This window comes from Scatophagus argus, chromosome 11, assembly GCF_020382885.2.
Source record: "Scatophagus argus isolate fScaArg1 chromosome 11, fScaArg1.pri, whole genome shotgun sequence".
Classification (NCBI taxonomy): Eukaryota; Metazoa; Chordata; class Actinopteri; family Scatophagidae; genus Scatophagus; species Scatophagus argus.
The window spans coordinates 20,989,129-21,016,631 of record NC_058503.1 but is presented as its reverse complement, the minus strand read 5'-3'; the positions used below and the strand labels follow the sequence as shown (position 1 = coordinate 21,016,631).

At 44.5% G+C, this 27,503-nt stretch overlaps 2 protein-coding genes across 4 annotated transcripts; both read right to left on the bottom strand.

The window, feature by feature from the left end:
• mstnb (myostatin b) lies at positions 1 to 4,295 on the bottom strand. Of its 2 annotated transcripts, XM_046403796.1 has the most exons (4): positions 4,161 to 4,295; positions 1,972 to 2,292; positions 1,232 to 1,602; positions 2 to 424 (listed from the first exon to the last, which is right to left on the bottom strand). In XM_046403796.1, the coding sequence occupies exons 2-4, from the start codon at positions 2,192 to 2,194 to the stop codon at positions 44 to 46; spliced, it is 975 nt and encodes a 324-aa protein (XP_046259752.1). In that variant the 5' UTR covers positions 2,195 to 2,292; positions 4,161 to 4,295; the 3' UTR covers positions 2 to 43. The 2 variants fall into 2 exon arrangements, with proteins under 2 accessions (XP_046259750.1, XP_046259752.1); XM_046403794.1 differs by lacking the exon at positions 4,161 to 4,295 and having other exon boundaries at positions 1 to 424; positions 1,972 to 4,120.
• A 5,416-nt stretch (positions 4,296 to 9,711) lies between these two features.
• On the bottom strand, positions 9,712 to 27,222 carry hibch (3-hydroxyisobutyryl-CoA hydrolase). Of its 2 annotated transcripts, none has more exons than XM_046403792.1 (14): positions 27,083 to 27,222; positions 26,735 to 26,777; positions 26,433 to 26,564; positions 25,699 to 25,783; positions 25,421 to 25,501; positions 25,275 to 25,327; positions 18,656 to 18,734; positions 13,731 to 13,876; positions 12,859 to 12,945; positions 12,670 to 12,728; positions 12,104 to 12,185; positions 11,158 to 11,277; positions 10,977 to 11,010; positions 9,712 to 10,734 (listed from the first exon to the last, which is right to left on the bottom strand). In XM_046403792.1, exons 1-14 carry the CDS (start codon positions 27,112 to 27,114, stop codon positions 10,619 to 10,621), a joined length of 1,149 nt encoding a protein of 382 aa, XP_046259748.1. In that variant the 5' UTR covers positions 27,115 to 27,222; the 3' UTR covers positions 9,712 to 10,618. The 2 variants fall into 2 exon arrangements, with proteins under 2 accessions (XP_046259748.1, XP_046259749.1); XM_046403793.1 differs by having other exon boundaries at positions 26,735 to 26,805; positions 27,083 to 27,163.
• Positions 27,223 to 27,503: the final 281 nt, after the last annotated feature.

Below are 27,503 nucleotides of genomic sequence, written 5' to 3'. Positions count from 1 at the left end.
TCCCCCACCCACCTCTACCCCCAACCCCCGTCTCCATCTGAACTCAAAAGCATCCACAACGGTCCACCACCATGGAAGGGATCTTGCCATAGATGATCTGCTCCTCTCGGTTAAAGTAGAGCATGTTGATGGGCGACATCTTGGTGGGGGTACAGCAGGGGCCTGCGGTCCCTCTGGGGTTGGCTTTGTTCACCAGGTGGGTGTGCGGGTACTTCTGCAAGTGCATGTACTCACACTCCCCAGAGCAATAGTTGGCCTTGTAGCGCTTTGGGGCAATAATCCAGTCCCAGCCAAAGTCCTCGAAGTCCACCGTGAGCGGATAGCGGCAGCACCGGGACTCTGGAGAGTTCTCGTCACAGTCCAGGCCCGAGTCTCTCCTGACACGCTTGGGGCCCTCTGAGATCTTCACCTCCATGAACGGTTGCTGCAGTGACAGAACATGTGGGTATAAAACAGCTGGTTTGCAAAAGGAGGCGGATGACAGCATTCAGCCTGCATCTTTTCAACCCCATTCCCTCGACCTTTGGCAGCTGGTTTTCAAACACGCCACGATAATATTATGAAACTTTGAGTTTTAGAGAAATTAGATTATCTGGCGGTTGGTTAACCACAGCCGTCTAGATATTCTAATTGCCTCCGAGCCCGGTGCCAGTGTCTGCGCTGTATGATAAGTGTTTGTCATTGATAGTAGCTGTGTGTGTGTGTGTGTGTGTGTGTGCAGGCAATTACTCTGATTTGCACAGTCACACTGAATACTTTAAGGAATGTGGGGCAGGTGAACTTTTATGTAATCCAGCAATAAGATTTGAAGTTATTGTGGACTGGGCATTTGTCCAAACCCAGGTGTGCGCCTACATGGAGTCTGTGTTGATTAACTGCTTTCAAAAGTCTTAAATCTTGATTCGCTCCTCCAGCAGTGAAATGCAGGAATGTTTAACCACCTGCTGACTCTGCAAAGCCTCACCGCACACGAAAAACCTGAAGTGAAAGCATCGGCACAGCACAACAATGACTGCAAGCTGCTTCTCTGAACCCAGTAGGGATCTGTGCTTTCAGAGACGACTGCGTTTCCTGCTGGATGGTCCGATAACAGACACATTGATCGGTACAGGAGCGGCACATGATTACCTGACTGGGCTGCTGCACACAACACTGTTCTCTCCTGTACGCTTACGGATGGAATAACCTGCGTGTTATCGATCTTAGCATGAAGAATAAACGCTGGGCTCACCAGTCCTTCCTCCCCGGGCTCCGTGGAGGTCACGGCCAAGTCATTTCCCCTCGAATCGAAGGCGTTAATCTCGATGCCCCAGTTGGTCTCCGGCTGCCGCAGCCACACGCTCACCACTTGTTTGACGTCTATACTTTGCCAGGAGCTGACGCCGGCATTCACGTCGATCTTCAGGGAGCGGATGCGTATGTGCCTGTTCCCGTCTGTGACCGGCATCAGGCGGGAGATTTGCAGGAACACAGTGGTCGCCTCGTCCGCCGGGCGTAGATGCACCCAGAGCTGCGCCCGGACTATTCGATTGGCTTGAAACTTTTGAGTAATAGAGAAGAAGCAGCACTTTGGTTGCCCGTCCACTTGCACGCCGGACTCGGCTGGAGAGAGAGAGAGAGGGAAAAGTTCTCTATATACTGACCATGTGCGATTTAAATTTACAGACAGAAATAAACCGGTGCAAATAAACATCCCTGACACACTTTAACTTTCTAAATAAAGTCTAGGAATCAGAGCGCGCCGTGACTACATGGTGTCTGTCCAAAACGCACTGAGCAACAAGCTGTTTGGAACCCCTGCAATGTTGTTTATCCGTATTTTCAACATCAAAACCCGGCGAAGCGACGTCTTGTCAAAAATAAAAAAAGTCTACTGAGAGCGTCCGCCGCGCGCTCCGCTCAGTGCGTAAAAGCCTGTTTGGGAGCGCGTCCCTTTCCTCATGCAAACAGCAAAACGAAATAAAAACTCACGTTCTGTGGCCATCATCATTATCGTCTCCGCGATGGCATGCTCATCGTCCTCTTCCATGACCACATCTCTGTTGTCATCTCCCAGCACGTCGTACTGGTCGAGAAGCTGCTGCAGCGGCGGCGCTTTGGGCAGGAGCTGCTTCACCGTGTCTCGGCTGATGTTGGGAGCTTCTTTCATTCGCAGCTTGCTCAAAATCTGGGACTTGATGGCGTTTAATCGCATGGTTTTAATCTGCTGCCGGACCTCGCAGGTAGCGCACTGCTCCGCGTCCTCTGGGCTGGTGGCCGAGGGCTGCTGGTGCGTCTCTTGGTCACTCAAAACTACTGGACCCAAAGCAATCAGCAAGCTAAGATACAGCACAATCTGAGACAGATGCATTGTCTCTAAGGTGTGAAAGTTTGGTGTGAAAAAAGATCCCTTGGTGTGTGCCGGATCTGATGCGCGACCGGACTGGCTTTGGATTAATGTCCCACGCTGATAGGCATCATACTTTATTAGCGCACACCTTTTTATACTCCAACTTTAGCCTCTATTGTGTCGTCAAAAACTATGATTGGCTGGACAGGCAACAATGAATTTTGACCGACTGACATGAAAACTTTTTTTCGTTGTCAAACCATACAGGGATGGAGACTGTGAGCATGTGCTGAACGTGTCCACACGCGGATTAATTCACTTTTCTTGCACTGATTGCGCAGGAGCGCAGCGTCCGCTAACACGTTCCGAACCGCAGGTTGTGTGACACAAAATAAAGCGGAACAGCCTGGTGGTGTTGTTAATGCGCATTATGAAGAAAAGCGAGAGGACAGTTTGTGTGTAGTTTGAGCTGTGTGTGAACACAGCTTGGGTTTGAAAGAAGGTTGTTTAACAGATTTGTTTTAAAGATGCGGACACGACAGGTCCGTCAAATATGAGTTATGTTTGACTGCAGGTACGTCGATGCAGCTGCAGCTGCAAAGGAAATGCATTTAATCAGTGAGAAAACAAATAGAGAGTGATTGTTTGACTCAGTGCAAGACTAGTCCGTCTCCAGGAGCCGTTTGTCCAGACCATGACCCCCCCTCCCTTGTTTTGATTATCGACTCATATCAAATAAAACTGGAAACACGTCGCGTCGCGTACAGGAATAAAAGAAAATCAGCCAAGATGAAGAAAATCTTCAGTCCAGGACCTTGTTCAGGTCCTCGCTGCTGAAACCTGATTGTAACACCTGAGACGATGGCGCCATCGTGTGGCAAGTTCAAACCAATCGGTTACAGGCAGCTCCCACCGAGAAAAACAAATAAACAGATAAACAAAATGACTATGTAGCCTCAGTCAAAACAGGCTTAACTTCTTATTACTGGAGTTAAAACTAAAATTGAACTTCTAACCTCTAAAGCTGGACGCTGTGGAGAAGAAGCCACTTAATGAGGAGGCAGGCCTGATGGAGAGTTCTGATTGGTTGTTTAACTGACAGTCATTTTGTTCCACCAATCATGTGAGAGTGCGGCTCTGCTTCTCTGTCAGTTACGTTTGCTGTCATAAAGTACACAAATGTTCAGTTTACAAGTTTATACAGGTACTTTTACTCAAGGAATAATTTGATTGCAAGACTTTACTCGTATGTAAGAAACACTTGTTACTTTTACTTTAATCTGGTACTTTATACTTCAACTCTACGTCTCAACAGCTGATGTTGTATTTTTTTTACTGCACTACATTCGTCTGTCAGCTTTAGTTTCCCTTCAGATGACATTTTTCCATATCCCCCTTTTCCGGTGAAACCCAGGCATCTCCAGATGTGTTGATGTTGAATGTTTGTGGTAAACTGAAGGATGAACTGTTCCTTTGTGTGTGTTGAGGAAATTCTCCTCCTTGTCAAGATAAACAAACTCTTTAAAAGGCTTCTTGGACTGGCTGGAAAATACGTCATCACTAAGCAGAAGCCAGGCTGAGCTCAGGAGATCTTACAGATAAGGGAACATTCTAGTGCTTTCACTCTTGATGCTTTAAGTGTTTTGAATGCAGGACTTTTACTTTAAGTGGGGTATTTTCACAGTGTGGTATTAGGGTCTGAATAGCTTAGCTCCTCCACAGCCAATGAAGACAAGTGTGTGTGTGTGTGTGTGTGTGTGTGAGAGAGAGAGAGAGAGAGAGAGAGAGAGAGAGAGAGAGAGAGAGAGAGAATTTGAGCACCCTGCAGTACCTCAGTATCGCCACCAGATGGCGGTGTTGCTGCAGCAGGCCCCCGGCAGTGCAGAGCCGCTGTCAGTGCGCAGCGCCTGGACTCGCTCTCCTCCCGAGCACCGCTGCAGCGCGGTAATCGCCGCGGAGTGTCGTTGCGCTGAAGTCAGTCCAGACCTCCGATTTCCTGTCTGCCGAGGAGCTTCACTCGGTGCTGACCGACGTGAAGGCAACAGCGGAAACCGTCTGCTCCACCCGCGTGGGATTTACGTTTCACCGCAGAGATTATTTAGAAATCTGGAGCGCTTCATCCTGCAGCAACCAGAGCAGCGAGCTGCAACTTGGGAGATAATTTTGTTTCTTTACGCATTTCAATAACGATCAAGTGTGAAGTTCAGATCGCTCGGATGCTGTTTGAGGATCCGAGGGGAGGACTGAATAACCGGCGCGACTCCAGATGATGTTCGGATTATTGTTTACTTGAACGACCTTGGGTTGTGTTTCCTGTCGCCGGATTCTTTCTTAGTGGAATGGAGAGGAACCTGACGGGGTTTCTGCACTCTGTTAAAAGTACGTACAGCTCTACAGGGTCTCTGCACATCCTGTCCGCATTTCCACTGAGGCTCAGAGCAGGTTTGCACAAGAGCTCCTTGTTCAGAAATAAGTCAGTTATCAGGTTTAATCCAAATCCCAGCTAGTGGATGCTCTCGCAGTTTGGTGCACGCTGACATTAAGACACGTTTACGGTCATTTAAGCTCATTAACATAACATCTGATGAGGCAGAGGCTTTTTGTGACAGTTCGGGCTCCTGTGTTGGCACCTGCAGGTGTTGTTACTCACAGGGAGACTCCCCGCTCTGCATAAATCACTCATGGCCTGCGTGTTGTGTAGACTACAGCTTTCTGAATGAAGCGCATGTTTGCTGTGCTTCGAGGCCTGTCGTCCTAGGAAAGGAGCTGTCACTGTAAATCAGGCTGCGAGGCTCGGTTAGTGGAACAGATGGGAGACACGGCCTTACAACAAAACAGCATCAGGGCACTCGAGCTCGAGACAGACGTCCCTGTGTCATGCAATACAAAACAGGCCGAGGGACTGAGTCATAAAACACTCTGAGCTAGAGGAGGGGTGAGTAACACATCTGATGTTCAGAGGAGCACAGCCTGTTTTAAAAACGACCCTGCAGAGGTGAGGCCTTGACCTCGAGCCAGCATCCGGAGCCCCGGGTCACATGGCTGACACAGCCGCTGTGAAAAATCGCTCACAATCCTTTCCTCTTTCCCGCCATCTGGTTTTTTGTACGCTGAGTAATAAATTACTGAAATCCTTCCTCTATCTCTTTCCACTTTCTTTCTCTCTGCAGTTGAGGAGGGGATGAGTTCTGGTCAGCAAGGGAGCAGGACTGACTGTTTCGGCACCGCCAGACCCGCACAGGGATGGGCCTCCTAGCTGGTCGCCCTCCACTGCCCCCCAGATCACCACCTTCCACTGTGTGTTACTGACCGTCACACATGTTGGCACTCAGACATGGATGAGCCTGGGAGCGGATGACAGGAGTGCAAAGGCGACAGCCGCAGAGAGAAGTCGAGGTCGCCCACCTCTAGAAAATGAAAATATTGATGTGTGAGTTGGGAATCTAACCAAAGACTCTCACGCCTCACTGCCACCGCACACCTCCCCAAATCAATGCTATATCCTCCAGAGTATGGGGTGTGTTAAATCCAAAAAGAGCGACTCTGCGGCCCAAAATGCAAACTCCACAGAGAAGGTAGACGGCAAAGTCAAGGCGTCGAGGGGCGAGAAAGCCTACTTGGTTCAGTCAGAGATGGGCTCACAGGAGAGCTCCCCTCAGGTCAACCCGGTGCTGCTCGAGTACGCCCAGAAGCTCTCCGAGGAGATCGTGGTGCGGGCCGTGCAGCAGTGGGTGGAGGTAGACCGTCGCTACAGCGACATCCCCTACATTGAATGCGACGTGCCATGACATGGGAAGGAGCGCCGCGGTGGAAAGGCCGGGCCGCGCTGAGACGCTGACACTGGAGGTTCTACATGTGATTAAACAAGGCCAAAAAAACGCCTCGACATCCCTCAAGCATCTATCTGCTGCGAGCAGGAGTTCAGTTTTGACCTTCTTTTGGATTGGATCATGCCTGGATTGAGCGCAAAAACTTTCTTCCAGAGAGACAAAAGCACTGTGATCCCACCCACATTTCTCTGATTTTCTGTATCAAAGCTGAAGCAGAGTGTCTGCAGTTGGCTATCGTCTTTCTCAGACCTTATTTGTCCCCTCTCCCAGTAGGTGTTGGCCATCTGGCTGGAATGCAAAGCAAGAAATCCTATCAGATATTGCCAGGAATTGTAACCTTCCTGCCAGTGAAAGTCTATCCCGTCCATTGATGCTGTTCCACAGCCAAGATTCCCGCCTCTTACGCAGGAAGTTATTAATAGAGCCCTTCATTTGGCGAGGGCCCACACTTGAAAATCCTCACTCGTATCATCAGGTCAGAAACACAGCCAGATCTCTGGCTCCTTCTGGTCAGACAAAAGGCTCCTCAGCCTGAAGTTCTCCCCTAATGGCCTCCCTGGAGATGCTGTAGCAGAGGTGCGTCTTCCTCAGCTCTGCTCCTCTCACTGCCATTAGACAGCCTTCACCGCAGTCCAGGAAATTATGCATACAAACGATGTATTTCCTGCACCCCGGGGTAGTCCGTTTGCTAACTCTGACACGAGGACTCAGATCACAGGGGAGCTGCTGGTCTCAGAGAAACCAGGGCACGAGGAAGGATTAACACACTTTCAAAAAGGATTTATCTTGTCAACAGAACTGCTGTTGCTAAAAACAAACCCAGAAAACACTGGGGTCTGGCTAAAATGTTGTAGGCGTAGTTTATTTTCCATCAACCTTGTGTCATTGTAAAACGCCTGACTGAGATACACTGCCATCTGACCAATAGACGACTACGGCATAAATATGCAAACCCTGAAACCCATGACATTTCAGTCCAGGACACGCATGACTTCTGAAAATGGTGCGGCGCTGCTCTATAACGGAGGGCAATGAGACATACCAGGGGACAGAGTGGATATATTTAGATTAGAGGTTCACAACCGCCAAAGTCCTTAATGAATGTTGTGAATTGTTTTATACTGTGTGATTTACTACAGAGGGGACATTAAGCAGGCCTGGTCTTTGCTCACTGGACAGAGGGGTACAGAAACTCTACCTGATGTCATTGGGATTTACCCAAACCTGAAGTCACATCATTAGCTCGGCTCTGCTGATGAAGACGCTTAAACTGCCATGCAACATGATAATGGTGTTGTGCTGTTATATGGTAAGCAGTAACAGTAAGGAGTACTTCAACACAAGCTGATAAGCCATATAAAAAAAGAGTGGCAGGGCGTTCTGTCCGTTTGCCTTCTCCCCAGGTTTTCGCTCACAACATTAATGGGGGTTTCAGTATTGGCATAAAATGAACTGGGATTTCAGATCAATGTAGACGGTGTTTTAGACTTTCACCTCGCCAAACGCTTTGCTCTAAAAATCAACACGTAAAGCAGAAATTGCACTAATGTCTGGATGAATCTCCTCCAACAAACCAACAGATGATGATGGTGACGAGGCCATATTCCTAATTCTTAATCTGATGCCATTTGTTCTGCTTCAGCTAAAGGATCTCACTGTTGTACCAAGACTGTTTTCTGAAAGGTTTTAATAGCACAAGACAAAGCAGAATACGAACGTTTGATCAGTTCATGCAACTAAAGGTGCGCATTTTCTTTACGTACTGAGGGATGACTTTTTTGTTTGTTTGTTTAATTTTACATGTTAATTTTAACACCAAACTGGGCGATGGCAATCTATACTTCTTTCTGATGTCTGGTTTTTGCTGAGAAAAGGTTTACTTTTTTACAAGCTGCGGTATCATCCGAGTGTACAAATTCAAAAGAGACTCGCTTTAGTTTAAACTCTGGAAAACATGGGGTCTTGTGGCGACTTTGATTTCCCTTCGTCAGACAGCCACGAAGAGGCGTTTCTGCACCGCATAGAGTGAAAAATCTCATCCTGTCAGCATTCAAACGTCCGTGTCTTCCAGTTGACGCTTTAACACTGACTGAAAGGGTGCCAACGCTTCCTCTTGGAAACTAGTTTTCAAAGGTCACCCATTTTAAATTATTTAATACCAGCAGGTGTTGCGACAGAGATGAGAGACGCCGCTACGCCGGCCACGCTCGTCCAGCACTTCCCCTCGGGGGAGAGATCCCCTGAGGCGCAGCGTCTGGACGGCTGAAGCGCCCTGCGCGATGCTTTAAGTTATGGCTTCAACCAACAATCATTTCTATTAACAGTTAATCCGTCAGTTATTTTCTTAATTGTTTCGTCTATAAAATGTCAGACGTAAACATTTAACTGACAGTCCAAAACCCAAAGACGTCCAGTCTATCAACATCTCCAACAAAAAACATTAAACTGAATGTTGAAAAATAGTCAGTAAATGTTCTGTTGACTAACTGATTAATTGCTGCAGCTCTTCTTTAAATGAGGGTTTTTCTGCAGCCAGAGAGACACCTGTCCTGTACCCACAATGCCTCTGGTGTCTCCGTCATAGCAGCCCACAGGCTTCAGTTTCCAGCGTTTGTCTGCTGCCAAATTAGTGGAGAATAGTTTTGAAAAGCAGCTGTGTGAGACGATACATGTCGGCCAGTGAATATTTCATCATAAAATAACTTAAAATGTGTGACTTTTTGCCTCTTCCTTCACTAGAATATCCATCTAACATGCAAACTGTACATTCAGTATGTGTAAAAACTGATTATGCCAATAAATCAGATTCATGCCTTCTGTCACGATTGAAAGTATTTCAGAATTATTTTCCTTTATTGTTGTTTTTCACGTCATGAAAAATAAGTTTTCCATAAGATTTGTGATTTACGACAAAACAACAAACTTTCTCTGTCCTCAGATGATTCACATCACCATATGGCGCAGCTCAATCTCAGGTGCTTTTCAACACATTAGAGGCACATATGGACAGTATTTATTCATAGCTGTCAAGCGAGATCTGCCGCATCCTGTACGAGAGTGAACACTCAGCGGGTTAAAAGTTCAGCCACATAAAGGACCCAGAAGTGACCGCTTGCCAGCACTTGTCTCAAGAGCAAATGGCAGCCATAAAACATTAAGGTTTATCTGTGACGTCGAGAGAAAACACTCAGACGGCGTTCTTGGCGTTTATTGCCTCCAGTATGTGGAAGGTCATCCAGTCTGCCTGCTGAGCCGCTGTGAAAGCTCAGCGAGCCTCACAGTCTTCCACCCATGGAGTCAGAAGTGATTGTGAAGAATTAAAGACAGGAAGTGGAAAAGTAGTCATTTGTGACCAAAAGGTTGGTTAGTCATATGTAACAGACAAGTAAACCCGTCGAATAAAACGTGCACGACTACCTGCCTACGCTGCAGGTAGAACAGACCGTCTAACAACCCAACATGCAAATAAAACGTTTACTTTCTGGACTTCGTACCTGGGCGGCAGCTTCATGCTTTCATGCTGATAACAAAAGGCACTTTGACAAAGATCTGTCTCTGTTTCACAAGGAGACTTTATAGGCAGGTCATAAACGTTTCTTCACCCACCAAGAACACACAACATTTTCGGTTATCGACTCTCTTTATTGCTCTCTGAGCCAACACGGCTGGCTAATCTGACTGGTTGTCTCATAAATAATGCAGCTATTGATTTGGGGAGGTGATTTGATTCCTCCTGAAAAACTACACACATTTCAAACTGCTGAAACTGCTATTTGTTTACTTAAATGCAAAGTAACAGTCATGCTAATGTATTCCGATTTGTCCCGGGAGTGTTGCTCGGATCAGCCAGAACACTGATTTTATCCGGCGTACAGACGTCACTAAACACAAAATAACTGGGAAAAGACAAGAACTGCAGAAATGGACACGATACATTATGTGAGTTCCAACAAGTGGCCGCACTCAACAGGAAAACAGATGATGCTGATCAATGTCACATCGACACACATCCACAGGAAATGTAATAAAGCACTCAGTGGCGAGATCATGTTCTCCTCCCATGTCCTCGTGTTAACGCTGCTGTGTGCCAGATTCCTTGGATTTGCAGCAGAAGAAGAGAAAAAAAGACTCTTCACTGCAAAGCAAGTTTACACTGAACATTTTTCCCATGTGACACACGGGGCGCCTGTTAGCTACTTCTTCTGTTACTAGTTTCGATTTTGAACATGAATCAGATTCTTTTCCTCGGCTGCACAGGAGCAGCCTGGATGTTTCCCGCGAGACGTCACCGCAGCATTTAGAGTCAAACTATGAACTGTAAGATCTATGCAAGTACCTGTCATTAAAGCTCTACAGTCCTCTCACATACCATAAAGGGATGTGGGCACGGGAGGCTTGGCGAAGGCTTTGTGGTGTGTGTTTGAAGCGAAGGAGGGAAGCAGCTGCCAGCTGACAGACCTCAGAGTTTCAGGTCTTTCTCTCCCAGCGAGGCGAAGCACTGCTCCACGAACTGCTCGGACACCTCCTCCAGGGTGGACGGGTTCCACTTGGGACTCTGGTCTTTGTCCACCAGCACTGCAAGCAAGCAGGAAAAAAAAAAAAAAAAAAATCATAAAAGCAAAGCAGGAGTGAGATGGCGCGAGTGAGATTATATCGAGAAAAGAAGAAAATTATCGTTCTTTTAAAAACATTTAGGGTCAATATTACGTTGTTTTTCAAAGTACTTTGGTTGTTTATAGCTCTCACTGCGATCCATACAGATTATGCTACGTCACTGAAATTCACATCCACCATATTTCACTTGTGCAGTGACTTACCGGCTCTCACGCCCTCATAGAAGTCGCAGCCCCTCTGCAGAACAGCAGAAACAAAATCGTGAGATGACAGCCTTTCAGTCGTCAAGTAAACCACATTAAAACAGCTGTGGATGCGGATGAATTACTGCAACGATGAACACGTTGATAATTTCTCTGCAGGTTCGAGTACGTCTGTTTTTACCATGCAGGCCTGGCTCAGTCGATACTCCATCACCAACACGTCTGGCAGGCTCAGAGCTGCGCCCGCCTGTTGCTGCTTGAAGGTGATTTTCAGGGAGGTGGGAGACATCCTGGACAGCGCCTGGAAGAGAGGAGACGGAAAGTCTTTCTGGACGAGAGACTCTGACAGGAAGCTGTGACGGATGGCTTGATTTTAAATAAAGTAGATTCTGCACAATATCAAATAAAACCGTTTTGAAATAGAAGCAAAGCAAGATGTTACTAACAACAAAGATGGATGAATGTTTGATGAACAAGGCAGGCCGGCGAGTCAGTGGTGCGGCAGTAACTGAGGAGGTGGGTTTGTATTAAATATTTGATGTCCCTCATCCTTTGGCTCTAATTCGGATTTTCAATAAAGACCCCAGAGGTTGCAACGTGTTTGCAGAACCAGCCGGGCTGGAAGACGTAGCTTTCAAATGTTACAAAGACGGCTTTTTAATCCTGCAGTGGACAGCAGGATGAGGGAGGGGCATAATCTGGGACGTGGGCTCTGTTTCCTAAGATTATACGCCTTCCTTCGCAGTTTTGAATCCAGGAAGAGTCCGTTTTAGAGTCACGAATCTAAATCTGTGGAATGACGCCAGGAAGAGCTCAGAAACCTCACAGGAGGGTTTCCGGTCCGGTCGAAGAGGCACGAGACGAAGACTAACCCCATTAAGTGCTTAAACTGAGGTAACTGCTGATTACTAACATATACTGCTAAAGCCAAAAAATGCCCTGTCTGAGTTCCAGCGCTGCCAGCAGGATTTATTTGATTGTGGGCTAACAAGTGCTGCAGAGAAGGAACGTACGCAGGTCCAGCAGTTTTGTCAGCTCCAGTGCTGCTATATTTCTGTACCATTACTTGGAAAAATAAACAAATTACGTGACAGTGACTGATGAAGCTGCAGCTTCAGAGATCAAACCTCAGCTTGTTTGTCAGCGAACTCGGAGCCGTCGGCCTTCAGGTTGTGCATGATGCCCTCCACGCTGCTGGAGCTGAAGAGCCTGCAGGGTCAGAGAGAGAGAAGGTTACCTCCACTTCCTCTCACTTTGAGTCTGTATTTGAAGGATGCGCCTCATGATGTTACATATGACCTTCTTTTGTCAGCAAAACGTACAAAAATATAAAACAATGAATTCTACAACCAGGCATTTCCTTCATATCCCAAGCCTGAGTTATCTCATTCCTGTGTGCCACAGAGCTCTGCTGCTGTCCAAAAACTAATGAAAGCCTAGACGAGCAGCAAATCCACAGCTAAGATGAATACACGACTTACTGTACTCCTGTTTGTGTAACGCTCGCTAAGGCTACAGAGCAAAGCTGATCGGCTCCAGCAGGTCCGACTGCTCCAATGTTGGTTTTGCTATTTTCAGGGCATTTGTTGACAGTAACAAACTACAGAAAAACAAATCTTTATCCCTTCAGCTGTTTACTGGCTCTCCTGTCAGATTTGGTTTATATTTGGGAACACAGAGATTCAAGGCCTACCTGTCAATATCAGACATGTGCTTTTCCAAGACAAAAGGCTTCTCGGAGTCCAGGCTGCTCTGTGGATGAAGAACACACGTGCACACACACACACACACACACACACACACAGCAGACGTAGACTCTCAGGCCTTTACATGAGAACGGATGTCTGAACTGATCTTATGGTTTACACGTCGTCATTCACACCTGGTTCTGGTAGGATTCCAGCACTCTGGAGACGTCCTCAGCAGAGGGACACTTCAGGTCCACCAGGGCCTTCTCCAGCTCTGAGATCTATTGAAGAAGAAGACATTAAAACTAATGTTGCTAAATGTTCTTGTTTGTCTGCAGTCAACTGTTGACTCTGACTTTTATTATCTGAAGTACAATTATGTTTTATGATGCAGGCAGATCTTCACCTGTGAGCTCTCACTAAGGGAGAACATTTTTGACCAACTGGATGCTCTTGATTGGACGATTTCTTCTTCAGGTTTTAACTAACCAGGCAGTGCACTTTGCATACTGGCTGATGGTTTCTTTCAGTGACAAAATAACACATGGATGCATTTCTGTGTGCTCTGCAGATTTAATTTGATCTTTGATTATCAGACTTTGCCCTCCACCTCCAAATTTTTTCCAGCCTTGTCTTTGTTTCGTTTTGGGTCAAAATCCACTGTAAAGAAATGTAGAAATAAACTAAATGCAGCCCGCTGCTTGTTTGTCCTCAAACCAAGGTTACAGTCTTAAACAAACTGTGCTGCCCACAGTTCTGACCACACGCCAACGGCAAGACAAACACAACCTGCCTCTGGGTGAGCCAGTGTAGGCTTAAACAAGAGCGAGACACAAAGTGACTCAGCATTCGGCTTTCCAGAGGAGCTTCAACGCCCCCCCCCCACTCACACTCACACAGTGCAGATGCTGCTAAGTGGTTTAGATGATGAAGTGAAAGCATATTGGTGTGTTGGAGTGTTTTGTCTGCAGTCCTGCTGTCTGCTTTAAATAATAATTTGATTCCTTGATAAAATTTCATTAGCCCACAGAATTAAAAATCAGCACACGGCCAGAAGACGCCGTACCTTCTTGGACTCTACAAAGTGAGTGGCAACTCCTGATCTCTGCACGTCGCGTCCCTTGAGACGGAAGCCCGTCAAGGCCAGAAACAGTCCCAACTTCCCCCGGAGCCTCGGCAGAAAATAGCCACCTCCCACGTCAGGGAAAAGCCCTGTCAAAACACAATCACAGCAGTCATTCTGCTGCACTTTGAATGCACATCGTGAGGCAGCTGAACCGCTGCTGATCCTGGTCTTGGTATTTGAAGAATACTATAAAGAACAGAACAGTAGATGGTCACTTTTATAACACAAGCACATAAAAGCAAAATTCTTGACACACATTCACTTGAATTTGTTTTTTTTTAATAAACTGATCAAATGTGGCATTTTTGGCTAGTAGAATAATTGAATACTACTGGTTAATTATCTTTCAACAGAGTGCTGGTTTAATCAAACTGACTGCTGCATCTTAATACACATTAGGCAGGACAAAGCAGGACTTTTTTGGTTGATTGTAAAACAAAAATGCCGCACACAGTCTGATTAAGTACAACCACTTACACAACAAAAAGGTAAACATTTGGCTTACGAGTGTTTATGATTATGACAATAATCTGTACAATTCTGTATTATTCTGACAGGAATCGAGATTCCATTGGTCACGGTTGGCCTCCTGACAGTTTTTTTCACTGAGGCGAAGGGGGGCCGGGAGGAGAAGCGAGGTGGATTAGATGAGTTGACCTGATTCACGACTGAAAATGTAATATCATAAATGTATCAGATTATGGCTGCTGTTCAGAATGCTAGCAGGGCTGGGTTTAATCTGTTAATCCCACCACAGAAGGAGTTAACCTTTGCGTGTGTATGTGTGCGGGGGGGGGGGGGGGGGGGGGGGGGGGGCTATGTGTGTGTTATTAGGAGTTATTGTTCACTGTGCGTTTGGAGCCTTGATGTCGTCGCGTGTTATCATGTCTCACGTCCAGTTTGGGTGGCGTTTAGATCGTTCAGCTATCCAACCCTAACATCTCTACAGCTCATATCTCCTGTCTGCAACAATCGAGACAGTTAAACAGCACTACAGGTAAGAGGAAAAATATGCATTTTTGATTTTGGGTTGAACTGTCCCTTTAAGTGATGAGTCATAATTGTGTGCGCCTCCTTACAGGCTCAGAAGAGTGACGGTTGAATTATAACGGCGGTATTATCATACAGGTGGAGGGGAGGCCAGGGTCCACCAAAGGGCAGCCTCGATTACACGATGCAGAGGAAAGAGACGGTCGGAAACCTGCTCTCGTTCAGGGCGCCGAGCAAAGTGCAATGTGGCTTTACGTCATCACTGGCCTTTGAAAGTGGCAACCGAGATCAAAGTTGAAATAAACTGTGAGCCGGGCAGGAATCAGCCGTTAATGTTGTTAGTTACACCTGTGCTGGATGAGTAAAATTACAAAGAACCGCTGTTTCTTTCTTTACTGCTGATTTTTCCTTTCTCTGACTAAAGGCCCATTCCTGATGACCCGTAGTCTTTTCTCCCACAGATCTGCGACACACTGTGGCTACAGCCGCTCCTTTCTGCTTGCTGTCAATTAGCTTCGCTGGGAGGGACTTAATTACACACAACACCAAAGTTTCCCGGCTGTGCTTGCACATCACATCAACCACCAGCAGCAGCAGCTAATGCAGCAACACTCATCTGGCTTCCCCTCCCCAAACAGCCCAAACTACAGAAATACATGCACTGGCATTATCAGCACCGTTATTATGTTGCTGTCTGAAGACACCACACAAGTGGGAACAGCTTTCACATGAAGCTCTGTTCACACTTCTGCAGCATCTGTCATGTAAATGTGGAGGATGTTGTTGTGATGGCTGCTCAGAGTAATCAGGGCACACCTGCACACTTCAAACTTCAGGCTCATGACATCACGTTTTATACAAATCATTACTAATTAATTACGTCCACAAAACTAAATTATGTCACAACTAGTGGACACAAACCTACGGCAGGTTTCACACACACACACACACACACTTATTTTTCTCTAATAGTCTGTAATTTGACACACTCTATACAATCCTGGCGGGAGGTTTAACCACACAAATTATTTTCCACTTTTCCAGCAGTCAGAATCTGTACAATACTGGCATAATTCAGTGGAAAAAGCCCAGTTCCACAACATGCACGCAGTAACAGTGAACCCAGCTCACGAGAGAGGCTCTTGAGAGAATTCAACTCAAAGACCGAGGCTAAAATGAGTATCTGGGGCTCTCCAAGCAGCTGCAATCTTTGTGAAAAAGCTGTGGCCGAATGTAAATGGTGCGAGGTGAAGTTTCTGACTGCAGGGGGGACGTGCAGATCATCGTGGAGCACAGGACTGGAGGCCGAGTGCCTTTAGCAAAAACAATAGTGACAAAGTGAGAAGATGTTTGGTCAAATTTTCCTTCTTACCACAGAGTTTCAGAGACAGCAGGTGTCGTATGAATAAGGAGGCCAAATAAAACATATTTCTATGATCTACGTCACCAGCAAGTACTGGACAGCTCAAGGTGCTGCATGTGGGGGACCGGAGGAAAACAAGCACACAGATACAAGAAGACACACCCTAATAAACACACACTGTGCAGTACATCAGTCTCGTCATATAGCCAGTCCTCAGCCTGTGCAACTCAAATGCTGCCTGACTTCCTCATACTTTTCCTGGTGGCTTCGCCTTTGACAAAATGCCACACAACAGTCAGACCGCATCAACAAGAACCTCAGCTTTTTCTCCACTCGCGTCCTGACAACCTAATCTTCATCCTCATGCTGCTCCAGACGTCGGTGTCAGGTGTCATCACGCTGTACAGCATGAGCTGAAGATTTAACACAGACTCCGAGCACAGAACCCTCCAGAACAAGCTTGATGTGCGTGCGTGAGTGTTTGTGTATAAAACAGAAGACGACCCGAGAGTCCTTGAACGTTTGCAGTTGTGAGGGAGCGAGTGCACACAGTTGCAGCTGAAGGGGAACAAAATTGTAACTTCTGTACAAAATAACACAAAGCGTTTCCTGTTTTTCACTCAATTCCAACCTAAATATAATAAAAACGAACCTCATGATGAATCACCTAAATATTCATTAACCACCTTTATGCAGTGAATCATAGAAATCAGCTGTCTGAACCCAGTGTGATTAATGCTTTGGTAGTTGTCTGCAAACAATTAATGTTGTGTGAATGTAGCTCGATTCACACACAATCACAGAACTCTGACAAACCATCTGGATTTAAGTGGCAGCAAGCTAGTTTATGCTCCACCGTCAGCTGTAATTCGTTAGTTGTAAGAGATTTGTTACTAATCTCCTCAGCGCCTCAGGAGAAGACCATCTGTCTGCAAGAGTCAATTAGCTAAAGAGCAAACTATGGCTTAGGACTCTGGCAAAGGCCATTTACACTGGAGGAACTGGCACAGACAAGAAAACACTAAGATGAGATCTGGATGAAGTATAATAATGTCCTGTATCACTGCAAATTAGGTTTGGCACTGGTCTCTTCCTGAGCCATGATATATTCGAAAGTAACTGTTTGAAAAATATATGTTTAATAATAAAAAGGAATTCTGAATCCTGTCTCTCCTCTCTGGATGATTTGTTTGATTTCTCATGCTCCCAAAAGGCTCAGACAACATAAATATGTGAATACAAACAGGCAGCCTCACATGTCTGCGTGTTTGGTACTCTGGTTTGGTACTGAATTTATGTGCATTTATTTTGCCATCAACAGCCTCTTGCAGGATTTTCAGTAGATCTGAAGCTACATGGTTTGAATCAATATCATGCAAACAATCATCAAGTATATTAATCAACAGGCTTGTAGTACTCGAGTCTAGGACTTGGACTCGAGTCAGACTTGAGCCCTAATTTTAAGGACTTGTGACTTGATTGGACTTCAGCACTGTTGACTCGGACTTGTGCATTAACTGCGTTCGGACACATAAATCGGAGACGAGTCCTCAGATGTTTATTTCATTTTATGCAACATACCATAGTAATTTGGCATAAGATAATATCTACACTAAGTTCAACATTATATAATAATTATACAATAATATATTTGGACTGGGCTTGACTCGGATGAGTAGCAGACTTGACTTGGACTCGACACAGGCTTTTCTCAATGATTTGGACTCGACTCATACTTGAATACTGTGAACTCAAAACTGGACTCGGACTCGAAGTCTGGTGACTCGACTACAACACTGTTAATCCATATCAGAATGTGGAAAATGTGCACTAATTCGTATGTAAAATGCTGCGCTCAAACTTATTTTCGTGCAGTAAACCTTCAATAAGTCACTTTGTTTTTGTTAAGCCTCCACGCTGGTGACTGGAGGGATTAACACAGAATTTTGTCACCAAGCTCAACAAATTTTACAAGCTTTAACTGTGTGTTTCTACAGCGTTAACGTTCAGTGTTTCACGTGTGAATTTTCAGTTAGTGGGCTCCAAACTGCTGGTGTGGTATTAGTTTTCATTTGAACAGATGAAGTGTTGTACTGTCCAATGGCAGAATATAATCAACTTTTTGTTTTTTTGTTAAAACAAATTTTAACTTTACCCCTTAAACTATTCATTCGCCAAAGCTAAACTCTTAACTATCTTACAATCATTTTCCCTTTACGTTTACCATCACAGAGTCTCACACATGGCTGCACTCTCTTGTTTGTGATGTTTCACACTCATTTTTAATCAGTTTATCCATCCTGTCGTGTGCCACGCTGAGCACAACCCATCCATCACTTAGACCTCGTGTCAGTGAACTGGATCCAGCTGGGAGTGCAGCTGAAATCGCCGCTCCTACATAATTAATGGTCTGAGATACCCACTCGCACTCATGTGGACCAACCAGTGTCCCCTCCAGACCCACCCACTCTTCTCTCTAATGGGGAAAACCAGTGCAGCTGGACAGTCTTACCGATGGCCGTCTCCGGCATGGCGAACAGCGTCTTCTCAGTGGCCACTCGAAACCGTCCGTGAACCGACAGACCTACGCCCTGCAGGTGGACGAGAACAAACAAGAAATGAAATCAACGCTATGATGAAGAGAGGAGGCGGAAACAGGGCACGGAGGAAACATGAGTAACTGTCACCTCTAAAGAGAGCTGACATTTCAGATGGAAAAGAACTGACTGAGAATTAAATAAACAAAGAAATAAAGTCTGTGTGTGTGTGTGTGATTTACACTTGTGGCTCCCAGATGTGAGGGAGGTGAAGGCTAATGAGCAGTGCTGGCCAGAGGACATTTCAAACACAGTTAGGACTGTGAGTGTGTGTGTGTGTGTGTGTGTGTGTGTGTGTGTGTGTGCGTGTGAGTAAGAGAGAGAGAGAAACAGAGAGAGAGAGATTATAGGGTTACCATGGAAACACCATCCTCCGCTTATATGCAGAAAACATTGTAGATGCACACACAGGTGCCTCACACCGCCTGACAGGTGAAAGACCCTGTAATTCAGTTATGATGACATACATAATTCTAAAAACTTTATCGATCGTTTCAGGAGTGACAACACCTCATTAATGACAGTCACACAGAGCCACAGCTGTTAATGACTCCTTCTCTGGTACAGCCTAAAGATCATCTCACAAGGTTTTGTCACAACTAAGAAGGACAACAATATTTCTTTCTCAGTGATTCACTACTTTGTTTATTCAACTGTCTTTTATCCAAACGGCAGGAGTGTTCATTTGTACGCTTTAAGCTACCCGATGAGAGAAAACATAGGACATGTCAATCAAAGCAATTGATTAATTTATAAGGTGGGCTATCATCAAAATTAAACACAATAAAACCGTAGTCGTATAGACACATAAGATGGATCCTGTACACGAGCTCAAGATTAAAGAAGACAATAAATTCTGTCCTGTGAGTTATCGCATTACTTCACTGACCCAGGAGTTCCTGGGTACAGCAGGGTCACTTACTGGTCAGGTCAGAGGAAAATCCAATATGCCAGTGACAGACTGGCATGATTAATGACTGTGGAAGGTCATCAGGTAAAACCCCCCGAAGGCTCACATCCACCTGAACTGGAGGCTGCCGATAATTCCTGTGTTTTAATTCACACATCTGTGTTTGTGCCAACAGAGCTTAACTGAGTCAGCTGATTATCACCGAAATGTTTCCTTATTTTAGGCTTTGGGCAAGTTTTACAAATACTGAATCTTCACAGTTTAAAATTCAGAATACAAAAAAGAAATAAGAGACCATTTCAGGTGTCATGTAAACAGTTTTAAAGCTGTATGTTTTATTATGGCAGTGTGAGGACAGCGCTTTAAGAGTATCTTGACATTATTGAGTATGAAGCTAATTAACTCTCTCTTTACGGTCTACTAGGACCATTTCTGAGTTATTGACATATTGACAATACATGTAGAAATCACTTTTATGTGATTTTCTTGACTACACAAAGGAATGACTAATAGTTCGGTTGAACAACCGCGTAACCAGCCCACGAAGCCACGCTAGAATAACAAGAAAAAGTCAACCCCGTTAGCTAAGAGAAACGGAACAAGTGAGAATGACATAAGTGAGACGTCTTTCGAGTGCAGCAAAGCAAAGTGAATTTACATCACGCCACCAACCTTTCTGTCCACAGGGCTGAGAATTTCTGTTTTTGCTGCCCCGCAGTGGCTCAAGCTCTCACCTGGGGGCAGCGATGTTAAAAGAGCACTTGAATGAGAATCTAAAAACAACCCCTGCCCGTTAGCCCTTCGCCCTGCTGCATAACGTGAAGTCACACTTCGAGCTGTGGAGGGCAGCCACATTAATGAAAGGATAGAAATAAACAGCAGCGGGTCGGAGCCGCCGCAGTGCACCACGAACAGGAAGCACTCATGGAAAATTGATATACTGAAACTGGGATGATGGGAGGCATTGCTGGAAAGTAAACACTGAAAGCTAGATGTCACAGCATCTGGTGTTATAAGTAACTGGTGCTGATTAACAGTCTTATCAAGCTTGGAGTGTCAGGTTGAACATATGAAAGTACAAACTGACACCAACATTAGAGCAATCAGCTATTTAAACAATGCAAAATTTCAGCAACCTGATAATCAAGTGTACGGAGTCAGAAATTCACAGAGCCTTCGCTGGTGTTTGTTTTGTTCTGCCCAAGAGTCAAAATGTTGAATAAATAAATCTAACAGAAAACACACAGGAAAAGTAGACATCTGAGAAGTGGAAATCACTGATTACATAACAGATGTGGGTTTACCTGCAGTCAAACCTTCTGTGACAACAGCCTACTGAAAGATGGACTATTTATAAGATAAGAACTTGATTCACAGATGATTCTACAGATAAACACAGCCAAAGATGTCACCTGCCGAGTGCTGAATGCCTGCAGACCAGCTGAGCTGCAGTTTGCCTTCAGGCCGTGTGACAAACGACCACTGAGAACGAAAACTATCTGATCACTGGAGACTAAACAGACGTCTGTCAGGAGTCGCTGCTCTTCACAGAGAACCACATCCCAACACAAAGAACTACAGAAGCAAGCGGACGAGACAGACTGAGACGTCTGCGCACGTGAAGGACGTGAAGGACACGACACATCAGATCAGAGCAAAGGCAGGATTTGTTCTCTCACAAAGCAGACACTGAGAACAGAGCTGAAGGGTTCGTCTTTAATTCCACAACCCGGTGTATGCATTTCATTACATTAATGTCAGACTAGGAGGAATCTGTGCATGTGTCTGACTATTTAGAGAATTCAAAAATGACTATTATACAAGATTAATAATAATAAAAACAATGATAATTGAACATAGACATTGTGAAAAAATCTACTTAATGAAATGTAGTCTCACTATTTTATTGGTTTAACAGATTTTCGTAGTTTTTAAATTTAATTTTAAATTTCTCAATCAAAAATGGATTCATTGCACAATGACATGTTTTCCAGTGACACTTTTATTGCATAATATCTGTCAGCTTATTCACTCTTTCACTTCCCAATGCAGAAACACTAAGCAGATTGTTGTGAGCACTAAATTCTAGCTGGTTATGGTGACAAAAGCAAAAAAATCACAGTTTAATTTTATTTTTTCAGCTGCATCTTACAAATTCCACTTTCCATGTTAATGTCAAATTTCATAACAGCGAAGTGCGTTCTGATAAGATACTGAATGATCTCACAGATGTCCATGTGTGTACGGTGAAGTTTGAGCTAAACATCAGGAGTTCCTCTTGTCTTCATTTGTTACCAGACACTGAACAGCTCACGTAAAATGAACAGCACTTAAAAGACAAGACAAATGAACCTGCTAATTCGGTACTACGGTGGAAAAGCAACACGTTTACAATGACAAAAAGACAAATAAAAAGGGGACTAAGAAAGGAGAAAGGGATAAACAGAAACGATCTTCTTGCAATGATTACTGGATGCATGCGGAGGAATGAGGGGGGCCGCTGAATCTCACATTAACCGAGTTTCACCATAAAAGTAGTGGAACATTGTTAGGTGCTGGTGCGGTACCACCAAGCACCATATAAGAACATGTCTCCTGATCCTGCTGTAAACAATGGAAATGTGCAAAAGCGTGCAGACGAGCATGTTTATAGCTAATGCTCACAAACAGAATAGGCAGCAAAATTTACAGCCTGGCTGGAAGTTTACACTGGCTAAGAAAACCGAGGACTTCATGGAGTCCTCACTCTGATATTTGGTTTACTGGATATAAAACAAACAGTGATAAAACAGAGCAGTGGAGGAACCTCTGCCTGAAAAGCTCTAGATTTGGCATAAATCAGAAACGATCAGCGTTCATGAGTGAGCAAACGGCACATGTGAATGAGAACAGTTACAAACACTTAAAAGAGATCATCTGTTGCTCAAAAGCATTCACTTTCCAAACAAGCACTGCAAAGGCTCTGAAAGATGAGATCCTTCTTGCGGGGATCAACATCTGCCCCGAGGTCTTTTCTGGCTCTCCCTGTTGTCTCCTCATTAGATGATGTGAACATTAGTGAACAAGAGCTCAGCTCCCTGGGGTGGAGGGGCGAAGATTACAGCCATGCAGCTCCGGACAAACATGCCTCAACTGAGCAGCAGCAGCAGCAGCTACTCCACCCACGTTACAAACAAACTTAAAGAAATCAGTGGGTTCCGGATGTGAGGAGCCAACGCTTGAAATCTTACGCGCAAACTCAAACATGCTGAAAAAGAAAGCGAGACAGACGCGGTATCTGCTCGAACGCAAGAAAGCCCGACAGGACAAGCGCGGATTAACAACACGTCAGCGTTCACAGACCTTAATTCTGGGGATTTTAAACTTGGAGAGCAATGAATGATGTGCATGAGAGGAGATCCCACTGATGTAAGAGAAAGGCAAACACACACAGACTGTCTGTGTGTGTGTGCGTGTTTTCTTTGCTCTGCTAATGACATGCCTTTACTCCCTGGTGGTTTGTTATCACTAACACAAGAATACTTGTTGTAACGTGGGAGTTCTGCCCCGAGCTCAGTGCAGAGCCGGGAACAGGGACTCTGGTAGCTCTTGGACTTTTCCATATATAGAACTCGCCTGTTTTCAACCACTACACACACACACACAGTCACCCTGAAGGATTGTTTGCTTCAACATTAGCGTCGCCTCTGTGCTGACGGGACAGATAGGAGAGGTGCCATAAATCCACAGAAAAATGAAAGAACAAAAGCGATTAAGTGAGCGGCACAAATTCGACAAACACAGCAGCTTTTACGGTTTCCCACTGGGATGATGAACGGAAGTGACCTGTACCACAGCACATGGTGCAGTGTGCATCAGAAACAAGCACTCAGCTGTCTGATGCATCCATTACCGCACGTTGCCCTGCATTGTGTTCGTTCTGACAAATAAATTATCGCTTCTGTCTCCCTCGGAGAGACGAACGGTGAGTGGGGGCGTCATTATCATCACGGCTGTCTAAACACTGAAAAAACAAGCAAACAAGATGATTTTTTTTTTTGGCTCACAGCTTCTAGGATTCAACCGCCATGAATTCCCTAATGTGAAACGTAAACTACGAGGACAAGTCTTTTTGAGCTTTCTTTCATGTTTCTGGCAGCATATTTCTTGTCAGTGAACACTTCAACACAGCAGACCCTAAACACTGTAATTATTCTTTATGTAGTGTTTTCTACATTTACGTCTGCAGACTCTCTCTCCAACTCCAAAACAGAAAGACATAAAACAAAATATGTTTTAGAGACAAAAAAATATAATAATAATTTTTTATTATTATATTTGTAAAATTTAGTTGACTAAGAGGACGTTTTCTGTATAAACTGTGTCAATATTGTTAGCATGAATGCACTTGGGCGCTATAATCACTGTTTTCAGTGAAAGAGCTTCGATAATCCCACTGCACTGCATCACCTGTGCAGCACCAAACACCACAAGTTAGAAACATTTGTTTCTCAGGAGTTGGTGGAGACCAAACCGGAGCTAAAAAGAGCATTTCTGGGCCTCCTGACTTGCACAACTCCAACTGAATGCCACTGTCGCTCCCTGTCTGCATGCAGCTGGTTGCAAATCAGCAGAATTTTGCTTCTCTGAATTCTTGACCCACCATATGCAAATTAACTTTTACATGCATATTTTGTGTATTTATCCTCCTCCTACTGGTTTGAACTTTTCCTTTTTTAGCTGTACCTCACTAATACCTGATCCTTCTATGTTCTTCTTCATCCTTGATGTCAACAGGCAAAAAAAAAACAAAAAAACTTGAGAGCACTGAAAAGTCTGTTAGCAAGAAAATCATGAAACAACTATGTTCCTGTTTCAGTCCAATCACATGGACAAGTATCTTGGTCACAGCGCTCAGGTACGAACGCCTTGGCATTTAAACCACTTATGCATGAAGTGCAAAAAGCAGCTGTCAACCAAGAGTGTGAGGTTTAATGTTGTGCAAAAGAGCACGTTAGGTCACCACACATCTCCGCGACACACACACACAGATGATGAGTAATGACCCAGTAGATACTGGAAGCTGTGAGCGACCTTGTTGCACCTCAGGGGTAAAGTCACTGTCAAGGTCATGAAACAGAAAAAGAACAGACTCATCCAAAAGCCAGACCTCCTCTATGACCAGGTGAGAACAGTAACAGATCCCAGACCATTCTGATCAAAGCCACTCCTGTCCTCTGTGTGAACCAAGCCTCATCATGCTCACTGTGGGACAAAGACACTAATTCACATTCCAACCATTTGTGACACCTGGAGGGTAAAAAAAAACTGTAGAAGCAACAATGCTTTGTCACTATATATTTCATCCAATCAGAGGCCACCTTGCCACTGGCAGCAGGTAACAGTGGCAGATGGTTCACTACTGACACCTACAGGAAAATTTGAATATTGCGCATCACAAAAGGAGCAACACTTTTCACCACTGAGGGAACCAAAGCTGTCTCAAACCCCAGACAAACAAATAAGATGATAATCAAGTTTTTTCAAAGCCCATAAGATTTAGATATCCATATATAAACAGTGGAAGGTTAACCCAACCTTACAAAATGAAATGTAATACATTAAATACATTAAAATGTACTCACTCCTCCCATTGTTATTCCATCAATAAGGGCGACATATGGTTTCCTGCATGATCCTTAAGAAAGAAAATGAACAGTGTAAAAATAAGAGCATGCAAACTTATCAAATAAACAGAAAAGATTAAAGTTATTGTGACTGTAACGCTTACCGATAGCGTTGTTGAGAATGTATTCCTCACGGAAAAAGTCCTCCGCCAGAGAGTCTCCAACCTTCCCTGCTTCTGTGACCGCTGAGAGGCACAAACCAGATCGGAACAGTAATGAAGCAGCATGTTTCAGCTCACATTGTTCATTTATAATATATAACACTTAGAATATAATTTCATAGAGGAGAGGGGATTTTGGAAATACGTTCACAACACCAGTAAGTGTTTTTGAACATCACTGCTGAATTATCTTTAAAGGAACCTTCAAGACTGCTGCTCACCTCTGATGTCTCCACCTGCACAAAAGGCTTTCCCGCCTGCTCCTTTGATAATCACGATGCCGATCTCTTTGTCATTTTCCCATTTCTGCAGGAAATCAACATCCAAAAACAAATGTTAATTTAATGTGTCACTGAATTCAAACAGGTTCCTGCACTAGTTTTGTGAAAGTTTACAACAACGCAACAAAACTCTATAATGAGACATTAAACACAACACCATCACAGCGTACTGTGAGACTATAGACGACCTTCATCACTGGAAGAGGAAGAGGATACCTTAATGCAAATTAAACCAGCAAGTGGCACCTAATGATTGCTGGGATATTTAAAACCACAAGCAGTTGTGTCACCACATGCCAGTGAAAGAGAACAATATCTGTTTGATGGTAGGGATGAGTGTGTTACTAGAAATATGATCATGTGTGTCTCATGCTAATGATTGTTTTTCAAGAAGCTGAAGTAATTGCAGTCCCTAAACTGCAACAATAATGTGTCAGTTTGAAGTAAAACAGCCTGTCAAAGGGTTTTGTTCATAGTACAAATATTGCCTGCAACCATGAACAAGTCAGGTTTGGAAGTAACTCTATTCCACCCTCAATAACAGTGAAACGTCAGCCTAAGTGAGATAGTGGCAGCCATTTACGATCAGTAACAGACTGCTGTAATAAATGACACAGGTGAGGCTTTGACCTTTGCCCCGGTTGAAGTTTGCATTCGGCATTCTTTCCACGCACCTTAAGCTGAGGGCAGATCTGTCGGATCATGGTCAGGTTGAGGGCATTCAGGACTTTGGGTCTGTTTATGGTGATCACACCTGCACAGCCTGCTTTCTCCAGAAGAACCTCTGGTTCCACCTGACTTGACATCTGATTCGAAATACAGACGAGAAAGTTTTGTAAAAGAAAATTAAAAAAAGGTGTGCTGCAAACTTGTAAAAGCCAAAGAAAACTGTATATTGTGCACCCACAATGCTTATTCTTCTTCACTAGAGAACTACAGAAGCTATGACACAAAATACGAGAAAGGGTTTGCTCACCATGTGGCCCTGGATTCGCTGCAGTCTGCAAAGGGGCCTCAGTCTGGACGAACAGCAAAGAAAGAGTAGATCTAGATTTAAAAAACACAACTAAACAAGATGGACTCACTGCTTCTGACAACGTTTCATCTGACAGGCACACAATCAATTAACACACTAATGAATCTGTTGCATTCAGCCAAAAATGAACTGAGAATCCCTTCATCCGTTTACAATTACAACGTTTTAAACAAAGCTAGCATACTACTCCAGCCTGATGTTAGCATGTCTGACATTTTATAACGAGCAACATGATGGCGGTGCAGTCGGGAGTGACGCAGAAATACTTCACATATTCGCTGCACGTACCTGTACGCAGACGTCAAAACCGTTAAAGACATTATTGTACTCGACTTGTAGTTAGGGCTTGCTTTCTCCTCTGTAGTTTGTGCGTTTACTTCCTGTAAGAGGCACCGAGCTGTCTCTGATTGGTCGGTGCGCTGACCTCGCGGTGGGCGTACACACCACCGAGAAAGATTCAATTCGCGCTATATTTTTCTTGCCACAGCGCCACCTAGTGCGGAGAGGAGTCTCTGTTTTTTGTTTTGTGTCCACTGATTTATATTTTTATGTATTATACTTTATTTATTACTTATTAGAGATTATACTAACACTATGCTATATTACATAAATATTTAATATTCATGTTATACTGCTGTGCTGTACCATATATTATGTTTTCTGATGTTACTAAATTTTACTTTATACTATTTCTTATGTCACATAAGAT

Coding starts and splice junctions, on each gene's coding strand:
- mstnb (XM_046403794.1), bottom strand. CDS start 2,350: ATGCATCTGTCTCAGATTGTGCTGTATCTTAGCTTGCTGATTGCTTTG. Junction 1,603..1,971: donor AATGATGATGGCCACAGAAC/GTGAGTTTTTAT, acceptor CTCTCTCTCCAG/CCGAGTCCGGCGTGCAAGTG. Junction 425..1,231: donor AGCCCGGGGAGGAAGGACTG/GTGAGCCCAGCG, acceptor CTGTCACTGCAG/CAACCGTTCATGGAGGTGAA.
- hibch (XM_046403792.1), bottom strand. CDS start 27,114: ATGTCTTTAACGGTTTTGACGTCTGCGTACAG. Junction 13,877..18,655: donor CATGCCGGAGACGGCCATCG/GTAAGACTGTCC, acceptor GTGTTTTGACAG/GGCTTTTCCCTGACGTGGGA. Junction 11,011..11,157: donor GACTGAGCCAGGCCTGCATG/GTAAAAACAGAC, acceptor GCTGTTCTGCAG/AGGGGCTGCGACTTCTATGA.